Source organism: Dromiciops gliroides, chromosome 4 (assembly GCF_019393635.1).
Source record: "Dromiciops gliroides isolate mDroGli1 chromosome 4, mDroGli1.pri, whole genome shotgun sequence".
NCBI classification, from domain to species: domain Eukaryota; kingdom Metazoa; phylum Chordata; class Mammalia; order Microbiotheria; family Microbiotheriidae; genus Dromiciops; species Dromiciops gliroides.
In genome coordinates this window covers 264,334,571-264,351,030 of record NC_057864.1, presented here as the reverse complement: position 1 = coordinate 264,351,030, position 16,460 = coordinate 264,334,571, and the positions used below count along the sequence as shown (strand labels likewise).

Below are 16,460 nucleotides of genomic sequence, written 5' to 3'. Positions count from 1 at the left end.
AAAACTATTTAGTTTTAGAAGTAATTCCACATAAGTTATTTCCTTGGATCCTTATGACAGCCTTGTGAGTAAGGGTAAGGAAGACATCCACATTTCATAAAATTTAACTGCCTTACTCATGGTCACATGGCCAATAGGTGGTAAAGCCAGAATAGAATCAAGATCTTTTGTCTCTCAGTTAAGTGTTCATTGAAAAAAAATAAAGATAAAATAAGGTCCTTGAGTAAAAATATTGGTCAATATATAACTTAGTAATTCTAAGTCTTTGGTCCAATTAATCGCTATGTCATTTTAAAGGAAGGGTTTAAAACAACAATAGCTCAGATTTTGTGAGGCGAATGAAAGAGACTCAAATAATTATATACATTTTAATGCCAAACACTAAGAAATTTTAATGCTTTAGAGTGAATACAGTAGGTAAACAAAAAAGGGAGGGGGAAGGGGAAAGTGAAAGCAGAAGAAGAAAAAAGGAGAGAAAACTATGCAAATGAGGCATTTATGTTCTGTCCATAACACATGATTCACCAACTGATAGTGTGCTATAATTTGTGTGTATAAAGTAGTATTTATATAAATTATATTATATAACTAGTACTTAGATAAATTTATATAAAATAAATAATTTAATACATAATGTATATATAAAATATATGTATATACATTTGTGAGTATAAATATCAATATCTATATGTACCTGTGTGTAACTGTATATATCTATACAGACATATATACACATGTGTATATAAAAACATACACAAGGGGGAAATGTGTTCTTTTATATTTGAAAGCATTTTTGTTTTGGCTGCTACAGTTTGTACATGAACATTATCCAGCAGTTTATGATGTCTGATTAAGATAAGGCAAGAGGGAGATTTCTAATTCTATTCACAAATCAAAAAGATCAGGATCTTCTAAATAACAACTTAAACTACATATTTAATAATTTAATTTCTCAATAATTGTTCTACATAAAGCATTCATTCAGATGGCATCTAAAAATTAGAGCTTACTTTCAACCACTGGCCCCAAACCCATAAACACAAAGTTCCAGATTTGGATTTAGAAGTCTAGGGAGAGAAAACATGGCACAATATTATCCCATTTCATTCTATCATTGGGACGCTTTTCATCATTTCATTAAGTCTGAAATTATGTAAGAATTAGCTAAAAGGTTCATAAATGGTGTAAGGGCTAAAATTCTAGCTATACTGTCTAAAATATCTAATAAGTGGCCGCCAATAAATTATAAGATTTAGCAAGAATTAGACTTTTAAGCATTTATTAAGGAGAATAAGAATTTGGTAAAGAGAAAGTCCTAGATTCATCTATCTATTAAAGGGAGAGTGCATTTCTATCTGCCTTCTCCACCAGAGTCCTCAGGAAAGAGAGCGAGTCAGAGTGCCAGCCTCCCCCTTCCTCTTCCCTCCAGCCAATGTCACTTCCTGACACCAAAGAAAAGACGCATGGTCTTGCCCTCAGAGACCTTCTCCTCATGGTGGAGCTTTCCTACAGTAAGTCTCCAGCAGGCAGCGTCATTCCAATCCTTACAATGGTCATCAAGCAAGATGACTTATAAATTACTGATGACATCTTTAAGAAGTGTACCAGAAGGGGCAGCTAGGTGGCGCAGTGGATAGAGCACCGGCCCTGGAGTCAGGAGTACCTGAGTTCAAATCTGACCTCAGACACTTAACACTTACTAGCTGTGTGGCCCTGGGCAAGTCACTTAACCCCAATTGCCTCACTTAAAAAAAAAAAAAAGAAGTGTACCAGAGGGCAGCTAGTTGGCGTAGTGTTTGATAAAGCATTGGCCCTGGATTCAGGAGGACTGAGTTCAAATCCAGGCTCAGACACTTTACACTTACTAGCTGTGTGACCCTGGGCAAGTCACTTAACCCCCATTGCTCTGCCCTCCCCCCCAAAAAAAGAAGCAGCAGCGTACCAGAAGGAGCTCTTAGAAATGATAGAATAGTACATCCTATCAGGTAAGCTTTTTTAATGCTACTCCTCTTTTTACTGATCACTTGATCAATCAACAAAATATCGTACTACACTACAATTTCAAAATAATTTACCTGATTCCTCTTGAGCTTCATGGGCTTCTCCATCATCAGATATTTCTAATTCTTTCACGAAATTTGAGGGAAACAGTCCTGATTTGTTGTTCAAAGTTCCACTCCACCAGCCTTCTTCTACCTAAGAGAGTTCATAATTCAATTTTTTTTTAAAAAAAAGAATACTAAAAACATTAACGGAGCAATGATTATTCATCAAGCATTTATTAAGAGCAAATGTCTCCATGATCTAGGACAAATCTTCTTAAACTGTCAATCATGACCCCATATGGGGTTGTGTAACTAAATGTGGTAGTCACAAAAAATTTGATACCTATTTTATATACCCATGTACGCAGGGTCATGTAAAAAGTTCTCAAGCAAAAAGGGGTCATGAGTGGAAAAAGTTTAAAAAGACCTGATCTAGGACACCCTGAAACCAAAAGGGTTTAAATTTTTTAAAAGCCTACTTTGAGCTCACTCAGCATACTCCTTTCCTACCACTCACCATGCTACAAGGAACAAGGCTGCACTAGCCAACCCCAAGACTTGATGCATGGACTTACAGAAAACCCAACCTCATACCCTGGTCTATCCTCCCTGTTTCTAGTACCATGGAGATCCTGTTCCAGGGTGTGAGAGTTTGTTGAATCCTCAATGGCCAAGTGCTATGGCAGCATTATGTGCTGCTACAGATTTCTGGAAGAGTGGAAAAACTGAGAGAACAAGAACTCAACCCTTTGTCCATTTCTCCCAGAACCTTGGAGACCTAAACTCCACAAAACAAAATATTACCTCTGGCTGCACCTGTGTGATACACTCTGAAGAGAGAAATGAGGAAGAGAGAAAGTGTACAGGACACCATATGTTTGCATATCTCTGTCGGGGTCTGTGCAGGACACCACTAAGCCTGAAGGAAAGAACTCAGCATCTAGCTGGGGCCATTTCTGTACCTCCAAAAAATTCACCTGGGAAATCTAGGCTAGTGAACCATGAATTACTTTTCATGGGAGGAAGCTGAGAAACTCTGTGATCTGGCCACTGGGGCAACAACCATCAGAAAGAAGGATGTTAAGATAGCTGAGCAAGGCCTATTCAAGTTATAAAAATGTGATTTCTGAATCCTGACTGTCCTTGGTTCCAAAAATTAGATTTATCAATATCTACTCACGTATCTCCTTTCATATCATTATCTCACTACTACTGCATCTAAAAGGTTACCCACCCACTCACCTGTTTACACATTCATTCTACACATCTTTGCCAGATTAATTTTCCTAATGCATAACCGTAATCTAATCATTCCACATTCAAAAAACTTTAAAAGCTTCTCAGTGCATAAGAAACCGCTTAGCCTGGCACTGCAAAGTCCTTTAAAATATGGTTTTAACAAACCTTTCTATCTCCTTCTCATAACATACCTCCTTACTCTATGCTTCTAACTAAAGAAAACTATTTGCCATAATCTAAATACTTCCCATGCTTTTGTACATATGAATTTTGGCAGAAACCTGGTTCTCATTCTATAAAGTTTATACTTTCTGTCCTGCTGACCCACCATCTGTTTATACTCGACTCATCTTTCAAACACCAGGTCAAATGCTAACTCTTTCATAAAGACTTCTCTGATCCATTCAATTAGAAATAATTTTTTGCCTCACTTGATCTCGTAGCATTTTAAGCTTCTAATTACACCTTAATTTTTATTATAACTTTTCCCAGCACCTAGCACAACATATCTCAAAGAACAAGTACCTAATATTCAATGAATATTGCAAAATGCTACTTTACAAGTTAACAAATTCATGAGTTTATAAATTTACAAATGAATGTTTAAAAGTTTAAAAAGCCAAATTAAATGAGTTTCCAGCAGTAACTTGACAACACAGCTGGAGTTCAAATTATACATTACTGAGATTAGAAGCAGTGAGAAAAAAATTACTACAATACTATAACAGTTTAGTTAAGAGACAATGAATACCTGAACTAGAGTAGTAGTCAAGAATTAAGAAAAAGGGATAAATTCAATAAATGCTGTGACATTTGCTTGAAAAGACATGGTGGGCAACTAGGCAGTGGATAAAGCACTGGCCCTGGATTTTAGGAAGACCTGAGTTCAAATCTGACCTCAGGCACTTGATACTTACTAGCTGTGTGGCCCTGGACAAGTCACTTAACCCTCATTGCCCCACCCAAAATAAATAAATAAAAATTTTGGGAGAATCTATGCCATTGCCTATACTCATTCAATTTGCAGAATGAAATTTACTCAAAAATTACTCAATTTTCAAAAATTGCCAATAAGGGAATTTGCTTTGTTTGACTATGAATATCTGTTTCAAAAAAAGGTTTTGTTTTACATTAAAAGAGTGGAATGGGACAAAGATAATCTAATCTAGCATTACAGTGGCCAAGAAAAGAGACTCACAGAAACAGTTTTTAAAATGCACAGAAAAGAACAAAAAGACTAGAAAGAAACAAAAAATTTATTTATACTTTTTATTATTATATTATTTATTAGTTTATTATATTTTAGTTTATTATATTTATTTATTATTATATTTAGTTTATTATATACTTAAAAGGAATACAGATTTTATAGTTCTTTTTCTACTCAACTTTAAATGTGAATCATTTTATTTGGTGCTTTGATAAGTTCAGCATTTAAAAAAAATTTTTATACCACTGAATTCTATTAAGAAAAGGGGGGGAAGATGGGGGGGGGGCAACTTATTTTCTCTCCTTGGGCCTGTGTTTAACTTAGAAGCAAAGAAAAAAATTAAAATGAATTAAAAAAAAAAACAAAACAAAGAGCTTATACATGTTTACTTTGATCCAAAATTTCAACAGAAAATTGAAACAAAAATTTTGTGTTATATGTAATTAACACCATAAGAGTTATAATTCAAAGTCCACAAGTAGATTGCACATATCAATTTATGTAAAAAGAATGTATTCAGATCTAGAGATATGCATAACTGAACATTTATATGTACTTTTAAACAGTATACTATTTTAGTTACGCAAATAAGCAAACTTTATAATATATTGTAGACTATTGGGTTTACTATCACTAAAAGAATACATTAACTTGAATCCTTATACAAAGGAATTAGGCGACAATTAAGTTACACAGTGATTTAAAAAAAACAGCACCATTTACCTTATACATATAAACAAAGCACTAAAAAGGTAGAACAAATACCTATCTTTAACATATATTTTACTTACCTCTTCATTAATATCGATAACATCTCCCAGTCTAAGCTCTAATTCATCTTCGTTTTGTGGAATATACTCATAGAGAACTTTACACTGCCGTTTCTTTGCTTCTGAAGAAAAAGACATGACAGAAAATTGTTTTAAAGTAGCATTAAAATAAGAGCAGCACCTTTCTATTTATGTATTTAAGTCTAACAAGTTATTTTCATAAAACTGAACCTTTTTAAGCACACAAAGGAGCCAACCACATTTAATTTATGGCCTATATTTTAGACCCAAACCCCAGCCTAGTTACTCCAATTTCAGTGCAAGCTTACAAGTGAGACACACCCTTTTGGGCAATGACAAGTTCTATTTGTATATGAGAATACACCGATTACATGAGAGCAAACACTGCACTGCCAATTACAAGACTAGAAAAACAGACTTTTAAAGGCTATATTGGCACAACAAATGAGTCATAGAAGAGTACTACAGTTCAATAATTGTCTTATTTCCTGATCAAAGTCTGAGGGTTTTTTTAGTGCCAGCTATCTTTATAAAAAAAAAAAAAACACCCTTCTGCAAAACTCTGGAAGGTAGTAACATGAGAAAATCTGATCTCTACTCTTCACCCTCCATATCCAGTCAGTTGCCAAATTTCTGTCTTCCACACAGCTGTCAAACTAATACCCCTAAGACAATTGTTCAAAAAGTTTTAGTGAAGCCCTACTACCTTTGTATCAATTACTTACCCACCTTGCATTTAAAATCTTCCACAATCTGGCTCTTACACAACCTTCCATATGTATTTCATATCACTCCTCTTCATGTACTCTCTATTCCAGACTAGCTAGCCTATTAGCTTTTCTCAAAACTTGAACTTTCATCGTCCAGCCCTGCTTTTGCAAAGGCTATTTTCTGATAACATTCCTTCATATCTTCTATGTGTACTTTTAAGCAGAGTACCATTTTAGTTGTTCAAATAAGTAAACTTTATAATATATTGAAGACTAGTGGTTACTATTATTAAATACTTACAAAAACATGCAGGAATTAGTCAGCAATTAAGCTTGAGTGATATTTTTAACAACACATTTGTCTTATATCTTAAAACTCTCAAACTCTAGCTTCCTCCAGGCCAACACAAGTGCCACTATTGATCTTTTCTTGTTCTCTCCATCTGAGAGGGTTTTCTTCCTCTTCAAATTATCAAGCATTTACATGCTGCTTACATGCTACATATTCCCATGCCTCAACAAAATGTAAAATAAGGAATCTGTATTTTATTTTAGGAAATAGAGAGTGACTGAAGGACTCTGACATGAGGGTAACATAGTTAAAATGCCTCACGAAGGTAATTTTTACAGGAGCATGAAAGAAGTCTTACAGAAGGGAGACTGAAGACAGGACACCAATTAGTAGGCTATTACAGTAATACATGTAAACAATGAGGCCTTGAACAGGGTGACAATCTAAGTTGAGAGAAAAGGATATATATGAAAGATGTATACAGATAGAATTAATTTCCCTTACATTAAAGCATTTGCCAAATCCTAAGGGAAAAGGAAACTGTCGAAGATGCCTTGAAGGTTTCAGGGCTTAGTGACTGAAAGGTACCATTACCAGGATGAAAGAGTTTGGGAGGAGGCTCCTTTTAGAGGAAAGGTTGTTAGTCCAGTCTTGGACATGTTAAATTTGAGGTGCTGGCAAGACAACCTAGTGATATACAAAAAGCAGCTGAAGATACAGGAGTGACACTCAGGAGAGGGACTCTGTATAAAAGTGGTAACTGAACACCAAGGATGAAAAGTATAGAAAGAAAAGAGGGTCAAGACAAAAATTTTGGGAGATACTCACATTTGAAGGGGAAGAGGAAAAAGATGAGCCATTGAAGTATTCAAATGGATAAGAAGAGAACCAGAGCAAGCCAAGGCAAGAGGGGCTATAAAGAGCTCACTGGCAGTTTTCAAATTTGAGTAGGCCAAGGTCAGAGTGTAATTTTAGAAAAAAAAAAAACATCTCACACTTTTATTCTGAATATAGATTGTAGAAGGAAAACTCAGAGAGAACAGTTAGGAGGCTGAATAATCCAGACATGGATAAGGATTTGTTCTAGGGTAGAAGCAATGCTATCAGAAAGAAAAGGGTTGTTTTTTGTTGTGGTGGTGTTTTTTGTTTTTTGTTTTTTAAGGTAAGACAGGACTTAGTAACTGGTTATATAAAAAAAAATTTTCATTACAATTAAGATTTTGAGCTGATGAGAACAAAAAGTCAGTGAAGCCACTGACAAACTTTAAGTTAACTGGAAAAGTGAGATGATTTTGGAGGAGGGGTGGTGAAAATCAAAGACTATATGAATTTTTCAAAGATGAACTGTTTGATACTTCTTTGAAACTCATACAGTACACAACACTTTGTACATAATATTTAATATGAGGATGATTTATTATTTTATTGAAGTGTTCCTTAGACTTTCCATAGTTCTTTTTCCCTTCTGCTTGTAAACCAGGTATCAGCTCTTAAAATTTGCCATAGAAAGCAACAATTTTCATAAGGATGTCACATGATGAGACTAAATGTAAAGATTTTTTTCCACGAAAAATAGAAGTGTGATAGCTATGCCCATTTTTGCATCTTAAATTAGATGCCTTACTGAGACCCACACTTAAGAAGCAACATGGTATATGACAGGGCAATATGAGGCAGTCAGTCTACCTTTTTTCTCTAGAATATACCCAGTAAGTCCTTCATGATCTCTGAGCCACATTACCACCTCCACCATCTTTTCTCCAGGGCCTTCTCCAATGCTCCAGAGGCCATTACCTTAACCAGACTATCCTCCCACAGCAAAACTTGTGCCTTCTGGACAGACACCCCCAGGCCATATCTCCATTTGTTCCTAACTTCATACTTCTACCAGTTCCTACTGATTGTGGTGTTACTCCTGGGGCCAAAAAGGATTTCTTATCAGCATTTACATCATCATATGGAGGTGCCTGAAGAGTCAAATCACCCACTGCCCTCAAAAGATCTCTCCAAACACTCATACACTAAACTCATTCCACCATATTCCTAACTCCTTTAAGAACCCCTAAGAGATTCTGAATCCCTAGCTGCTGATGTACAAATTCTTTATTTACCTCATTCCCGACTGCCCATTCCCTTATTTCCATCATCCTCAACCACTATCCCTTAAATATCACACTCTCAATCTACCCACCCCTTCCGTTATGTTCTCCATAATTAAACCCTGTTCCATAGTTAACAAACTTGCTTTCATTGTAAACCTTTTCCTTTCTCATTCTTTTGATCGTATGATATTTCACTGAGACCTAGCTCCCTCCTGATGACACTGTACTTATCACCCTTTCCAGTACTGATTGCATTTTCACTCACACACTAGTATGATTAAAAGTTCATGTTATTCAAATGTATCACCCAATCAACACCCCAAAGTCCATTATCTATCTAAGTCTAAGACATTCATCTTCCTTCCAGTTAATTCAGTTTCTCGCTCCCTGTCTTTCTCTTTGCCTGAGTTCCTGCCTTCATATTAGGACACTTCAACTACATATTGAGACTCCGTCAAAGACCTTAATTTCCCCATTTATTCAATTCTCATAAGCCACTCCTATCCATTCCATCTCAATACATGAAGATTTGCACATACCATTTTATCATTACCCACAAGTGTTAGACTCCCACAGTAATGAACTTCGAAATTTTCTCATCTGATCATAACCCTCTTATTTCCTCTTTTTCTGCATTTCATTCCCTAACTTTGTTCATTCTCCACACTTTGATGATCCAATGCTTCATCCCCTCAGTTCTTTCTCACACCATCACACCTGCATTGACTAAACTTTCTTCTTTCATATTTTAACCCCTGGAATGAATCAGTTAAACTCTAAACCATCCTATTTTAGCTAATTCTTTGTCCTATCACCAATCATGTCTTACCAAACTCCAACCCTGTAACCAGTCATTCACTGCCTTTGTTCTTATTCACATGACAATGAATAGAAGTGGAGAAAATCACAAAACCATACTGATTGAGTCCACTACAAATTCATGTTACATATTCTCAACTGGAACCTCACTGCACCAAGACAATTCATTTAAACCTCCCTAACCCATTCACTGTCCCACTTACCACAGTGGTAAAACTTTTCTTTCCTTCTCAAGTCTCTTTTAGCACTTCCTTCAATGACCCTCTCAGCTAAGGACAGTGTCTCACAGTTTACTGAAAAAATTAAGTTCATTTGCCAAAGCTCCCCCTTCATCTCTTTCCCCCAGTATACTCCTCCTTTGCCCATCTCAAAAGAAGAGGTACTCCTTCTCCTTGTGAAGATTTGTAAATCTCTATGAATAGACCCATGTCTCCTGCATTCTAGAATGATCCTAACTTAATCCTACCAGCTCTACTAGCTGCTGTCCTATATCACTCCTTCCTTTGGTTAAACTATTAGAAAAATCATCTCAACTCACTGCCTCTACTTCTGCTCTCACTGATTGTAAATCCTCTGATTTTGACTTCAGCCCCCATACATTCAATTGAAATTGCTCTCTCCAAAGTTACCAAATAAACATAACAACCTTTTTTTAATCTTCATCCTTCCTCTCCAAGTTTTTTAAGAGAATATTTACTGATGAGCAGGAAGAGTTCAGAGAAACCTGGAGGGTCTTACGTGAGCTGATGATGAGTGAGATGAGCAGAACCAGAAGAACATTGTACACAGTATCATCAACATTGAGTGTTGACCTACTGTAATGGACTATATTCTTCTCACCAATGCAATGGTACAGAAGAGTTCCAGGGAACTCATGATAGAAGAGGATCTCCAAATCCAAGAAAAAAAAAGAAAGAAAGAACTGTGGAGTATAGATGTTGATTGAACCATATTATTTCTTTTGTTTTGGGTGCTGTTGGTTTTTTTTTTTCTCTCTATTTTGAGGTTTTGCATCACTGCTCTGATTCTTTCTCTTGTAACAGGATTAATGCAGAAATAGGATTAATGTTATTATGTGTGTATATATATATATATGTATATGTATAGAGATATATAGATATAACCTATATCAGATTACCTGCTGTCTAGGGGAGGGGGGAGGGAGGGGTGGGAGGGAGAAAAATCTGAAATTGTAAAGCATGTATAAACAAAAGTTGAGAACTATCTTTACATGTAATGGAAAAAATAAAATACCTCATACATAAAAAAAAAAGAGAATATTTACTCTTACCCTTCTATTCCTGTTAGACTACTCCTTTTCACTTTCCTTTAAAGGATCTTAATCTATGCCATACCCACTAATTGTAGGTGCCACCTAATGTTCAGTCCAAAACCTTGTCTTCTCTGTACTATTTCACTTAATGTTCCCACCAGCTCCTGTGAGTTATCATCTATGCAGATGATTCCTAAATCTATATATGAAAACCCTAAGTTTTCTTCAAGTCTGAGGTAAAATCCCACCTTCTACAAGAAGCCCTTCCCAGTCTTTCTTATTGTCCATGCATTCCCTCTGAGATTTTCTCCAATTTATATTTTATATACCTTATTTTTACATACTTCTTTGCATGTTGTCTCCCTCAGTTAGATGTTTGAGTTCCTTGAGATCAGAAGCATATTTTTCCTTTGTTTGTACTCCCAGAGCTTACCACAATGCCTGGCATTCAGCAGGCATTTAACAAATACTTAGTGACTTGACCTGTATAGGCACACTGAAAAATAGTTTAGGGGGGCAGAGCCAAGATGGCGGAGGAAAGGCTATAACTTTCAGAGTTCTCCACAGCATCCATCCACATACCTCCAAATAATTTCATAAGACAATTTCTAGAGCAGTAGAACTCACAAAAGAATAGAGTGAGACCATTTTCCAGCCAAAGATGACTTAAAAGGGTGGCAGGGAAGGTGTGTTGTATAGGGGTAAAAGGGGAGCACAGACATGCTGCGCCTCCAGAGCCTTGAAATCATCAGCATCAGCGGCTACTGCTGGAACTGAGCTCACAGACTGGTGAGGGGGTCCAGCGGTTGCCCAGGGGGAGATAGCAGGGGTCCCTGCTGGAGCCGAGGCAGAGCACTGTTGTGTTGCCCAGTAAGCAGGCTTGAATGGCAGTGGCCCAGTGGGGGAGGGGCACAGGTAAACCAAGCTTGCAACCACAGTGAACCAGATTTCTGCTTCTAGGTTAAAGAGTAAGCAGGCTCATGGTTACTTACAGACAGTAACAGAGGCCAGGTAAGCTGAGAAAGTGCCTCTCCTTAAATCGTACCACCTGGGACCCCCTGAAGCTTGGGATAGTATGTCCTATAAGCAATACCCCACTTTAAGAAGGAGTTAAAAGCCAAGAAATCAGCTTGGATAATGAGCAGGCAGAAAAAGATGCAGACCATTGAAAGTTTCTTTGGTGGCAAGGTAGATCAAAATACACCCTCAGAAGAAGATAAAGTCAAAGCTCCTATATCCAAAGCTTCCAAGAAAAATATAAATTGGTCTCAGGTCATAGAAGCACTCAAAAAGGACTTTGGAGATAATGTAAGAGAGGTAGAAGGAAAAGTAAGAGATGTAGAAGAAAAAATGGAAAGAGAAATGAGAGTGGTGCAGGAGGTTCATGAAAAAAAAAAAGTCAACACCTTGAAAAGCCAAATTGGCCAAATGGAAAAGGAAGTACAAAAGCTATCTGAAGAAAATCACTGCTTAAAAAATTTGGATTGAGCAAATAGAAGCTAATGACTTTATGAGAAATCGAGATACAATAAAGCAAACCCAAATGAGTAAAATAAATAGAGGGCAATGTGAAATATCTCCTTGGAAAAACAGATGACATGGAAAAGATCCAGGAGATATAATTTTAAAATTATTGGACTAGCTGAAAACCATGATCAAAAAAACCACTTAGACATCATCTTCCAAGAAACTGTCAGGGAAGGGGCAGCTAGGTGGCACAGTGGATAGAGCACCGACCCTGGATTCAGAAGGACCTGAGTTCAAATCCGGCCTCAGACACTTGACACTTACTAGCTGTGTGACCCTGGGTAAGTCACTTAACCCCAATTGCCTCACCAATCAATCAATGCATCAATCAATAGATAAAATGAATAAATGAATGAATGAATAAATAAATAAATTGTCAGGGAAAGTTGCCCTGATATTCTAGAAGCAGAAGGTAAAATAGAAATTGAAAGAATCCATTGATCACCTCCTGAAAGAGATCCCAAAATGAAAATTTCTAGGAATATCATAGCCAAATTCCAGAGCTCCAAGGTCAAGGAGAAATTGTTGCAAGCTGCTAGAAAGAAGCAAAGTACTATGGAGCTACAGTAAGGAAAACACCAGATCTAGCACCTTCTACATTAAAGGATCGAGGGCATGGAATATGATATTCCAGAGGGCAAAGGAACTGGGATTACAACCAAGAATCACCTACCCAGCAAAACTAGTTATAATCTTTCAGGGGGGAAAATGGCAATTCAGTGAAAAAGAGGACTTTCAGGTATTCATGATGAAAAGACCTGAACTAAATAGAAAATTTGACTTTCAAATACAAGACCCTAGAGAAGCATAAAAAGGTAAACAGGAAAAAGAAATCATGAGGGATATTAAAAGATTAAACTGTTTACATTTACATTCCTACATAGGAAGATAATACTTCTAACTCATAAGAACTTTCTCAGCATTAAGGCAGCTGAAAGGAATATACTTAGAGGGCACAGGTGTAAAATGAATATGAAGGGATGATATCTGTAAAGCATTTATTTTTTGTTTATCCTTTTTTTCTGGTGAGGGGGAGGGTGGGAGAGGCAGGGTGGGGTGGCTTATGTCTGGTGCTGGATTTGGGCTCGGGGGCTCCTGGGTCCAGGGCTGGTGCTTTATCCACTGTGTCACCTAGCTGACCCATGATGACATCTTTAAAACAAAATTAAGGGGTGAGAGGAATGTACTGGAAGAAAGGGAAAGGGAGAGGTGGAATGGGGTAAAGTAACTCACATAAAAGAAAGAAGAAAAAGCTTATATAATGGAGGGGAAGATGGGGAAGGAGCAGGGGAGTAAGTGAATGAGCCTTACTCTCATCAGAATTGGCTCAAAGAAGGAAGAACATACACACTTAAGTAACATATCTTACCCTGCAGGAAAGTGGGAGGGGAAAGGGAAAAGTCCGGGGAGAGGTCAAGGAAGGGAGGGCAGATTGGGGAAGAGGACAATAAAAAGCAAAATACTGTAACAATTGGAATGACTCCACCTGCTGGAGACTTACTGTAGAAGAGTTCCGCCCATGAAATGAAGGTCTTTGAGGGCAAGACCAGGAGTCTTTTCTTGGGCGTCAGGAAGTGACGCGGGCTAGTGGGAGGAGGAAGGAAGAGACTGGCGCTCAGGTCACGCGCTCTTTCCTTTGGACTCTGGTGGAGAGCGGAGCTAGAAATGTGCTCTCCCTTTAATAGATAGGAATCTAGGCCTTTCTCTCTCTTTACCAAATTCTTATTCTCCTTAATAAATGCCTAAAAGCCTAACTCTTGCTAAAGCTTATAATTTATTGGCGACCACTCATTAGATATTTTAGACAGTTTAGCTAGAATTTTAGCCCTTAACAATACTTTTGAGGAGGGATAGGGTGAAAGAAGACAGAAAATAGAGTAAATATCAAGGGGAAGGAATAGAATGAAGGGTAATACAGTTAGCAATAGTAACTATGAAAGAAATGATGAGCAAGATGCTATCAGAAGGACTTATGAAAAATGCAATCCATCTACAGAGAAAGAACTGATGGTACCTGAATACAGATTGAAGTATCATTTTTTCTGTTAATTTCTCTTTCTACAGTTATTTTGCCTATTTTCTTTCACAACCTGAATAATATGAGATGTTTTGCATAACTGCACATGTATAACTTATATTGAATTGTTTGATTTCTTAGGGAAGGTTGCAGAGGGAGAAAGAGAATTTGGAACACAATGTTTTTTTAAAAATCAATGTGGGGGGCAGCTAGGTGGCACAGTGCATAGAGCACCGGCCCTGGAGTCAGGAGTACCTGAGTTCAAATTCGGCCTCAGACACTTAACACTTACTAGCTGTGTGACCCTGGGCAAGTCATTTAACCCCAACTGCCTCACTAAAATTAAAAATAAAATTAAAAAATCAATGTGAAAATTTGTTTTAACATATAACTTGGGGAAACTTCTAAATAAATATATAATTTTTTTAAATAGTTTAAATTAATTGTGACAAATTTCTGATTCACTTGCAGAAGGGCTATCTACAAATCTATGAGATCTTTTTGGACCTCTTTTAGTCATATTTCAGAGAAAGCAATACTCCATAATGTACACAATGGATATTCTTTCAAAGCTGTTTACAAAATTAATTTCAGTCTTTAAAGCAAGTTGCCATTCCTGATGTAAAGAAGCACAAATTTATTATCTCTTATAAGTGGAAATATCATTAGACTTCATAGAGGAACTGCTCATTGATGGAGGGGAAATATATCAATGGAACAAGGGATAAAAGTGGAGGATAGAAAAGCAGGAAGCACTAAGAGAGTACCATAAAATAAGGCTGAAGAGGTAGGTTCATGCCAGATTATGAAAAACCCTAGAAACTGGGAAAACATTTTACTTTATATACCAAGAGAAGGCCTGAAGGTTTTGTAGAAATTGATCAAACCTGTGCATTGGGGGACTAGTTTTCTATCAATGTGAATAATAGTTTGGAGAAGGATATTCATATGTAGGAAGACAAGCTAGGAGGTTATTACATTAATTCAAGAAAGAGGTGATGAGAGCCTTAACTAGGATAGTGGCAGTAGGAATAGAAAAGAGAGAACAGATGTAAGAAGTACTGCTAAAGTAGAATTTATTACCTTTAGTATCTGATTATGCAGGCAAGTTCAGGGAGAATGACTCCCAAGCTTTTAGCCATACATGATTGGGAGAACTGAAGTGTCATCAACACTAATGGGAAAGATAAAAAGGACAGAAGATGATGAGTACAGTTTCAGATATGCTGACTTTCAGGGACACCAAGCAGACACCCAGGAGGAGATAACTAGGAAGAGACACCTAGGCAGACAAGTGGAAGCAAGAAAATGGAACTAGGGGAAGAGTTCAGGGTCAGAGATAAAAATTTCATGAGTTATCTGCATAGGGACCATAACTGAAGCCATTTGTGTGAATGGGATTACAAAAGGAAACTTTTTCATACAGAGAGGGAAAATAGCTCGTAACAGAACCTTAGGGAATACAAATGGGGGAAAGTAAGTACTAGTCAGAGATATGAAGAGAAAAAGATATCAGTGTCAAAGAAGGGAAAGGAGAAAAGAACATCAAGTAGGAAGGGGTGTTCATACAGCAGTGTCAAATCCTGCAGAAAAGTCATGGGGCTGAGAAAAGGCCAGTAAGTTTGACAATTAACAAGTAGCTGACAACCAAGAAACATATACAGCAAAGGAGTGGGACAGATGTAATAATGCATCAGGGAGTTGATGAGTAAGTAGCAGAAAGAAACAGTAAACATAAATTCCTTTTTTAGAGTTTTGACAGGAAAAAGAGCATGATAGTGTCAAAGTATGAAAGGATAATAGGATCTGTGGAAGGTGTTTTCAAGACAGGCAAACATTTATAGAGAGAAGGGAAGGAACCAAGAGAGATAAAAAGACCAAAGTGATAAGTCTGTCAATGGGAAGAAAAAGTGGTACTGTGAAAACAGAAGTTCTATTTTCAGAGCAAAGTAGGGGAAAAAAAATCAACTGCTTAGAGAAAGGGTAAAAATCCTAAGAAATCTGATTCCCAAGTATCTTAGTGATTTTGGTAAGGAAATAAATTAGATCTTCATTTTCACAAACCTCTAACTGAAATTTAGTATCATTTCCTTCAATTATGAATGTAGGCAACCAATGCAGCAGCAACTTTGGTACCAAAAGAAATCACAGATATCACATTACAACCTTTGCAGATCTCAAATGATCATTTATATTATATCACTATTTTGAAATTACTCTAGTCATAAATGTTAGTTTTGGAAGCTTTAATTCTATGCATCAACACATTTAAAAATTGGGAATTTCAATATTTGTAACCATGAAATAAGAAAATTAAAATGATTTAATGTATAATATGGCATGTACTGCCCTGTCAAAGGCCACCAGTTTAACATTCTTATTAAAGCTAAACAACAACAGGAAAATTATACTGATGTCTTTAAGAATAAAATTTG

At 36.7% G+C, this 16,460-nt stretch overlaps 1 protein-coding gene across 4 annotated transcripts in view; it reads right to left on the bottom strand.

The window, feature by feature from the left end:
* The window catches only part of LOC122756294 (CD2 associated protein), a 156,332-nt gene that overhangs the window by 79,418 nt on the left and 60,454 nt on the right, over positions 1 to 16,460 (bottom strand). For all 4 annotated transcript variants that reach the window (XM_044005503.1, XM_044005506.1, XM_044005505.1 and 1 more), the window contains exons 4-5: positions 5,286 to 5,386; positions 2,076 to 2,196 (exon numbers count right to left, since the gene is read on the bottom strand). In XM_044005503.1, the coding sequence (XP_043861438.1) occupies positions 2,076 to 2,196; positions 5,286 to 5,386 (222 nt within the window). The remainder of the gene's footprint in view (positions 1 to 2,075; positions 2,197 to 5,285; positions 5,387 to 16,460) is intronic.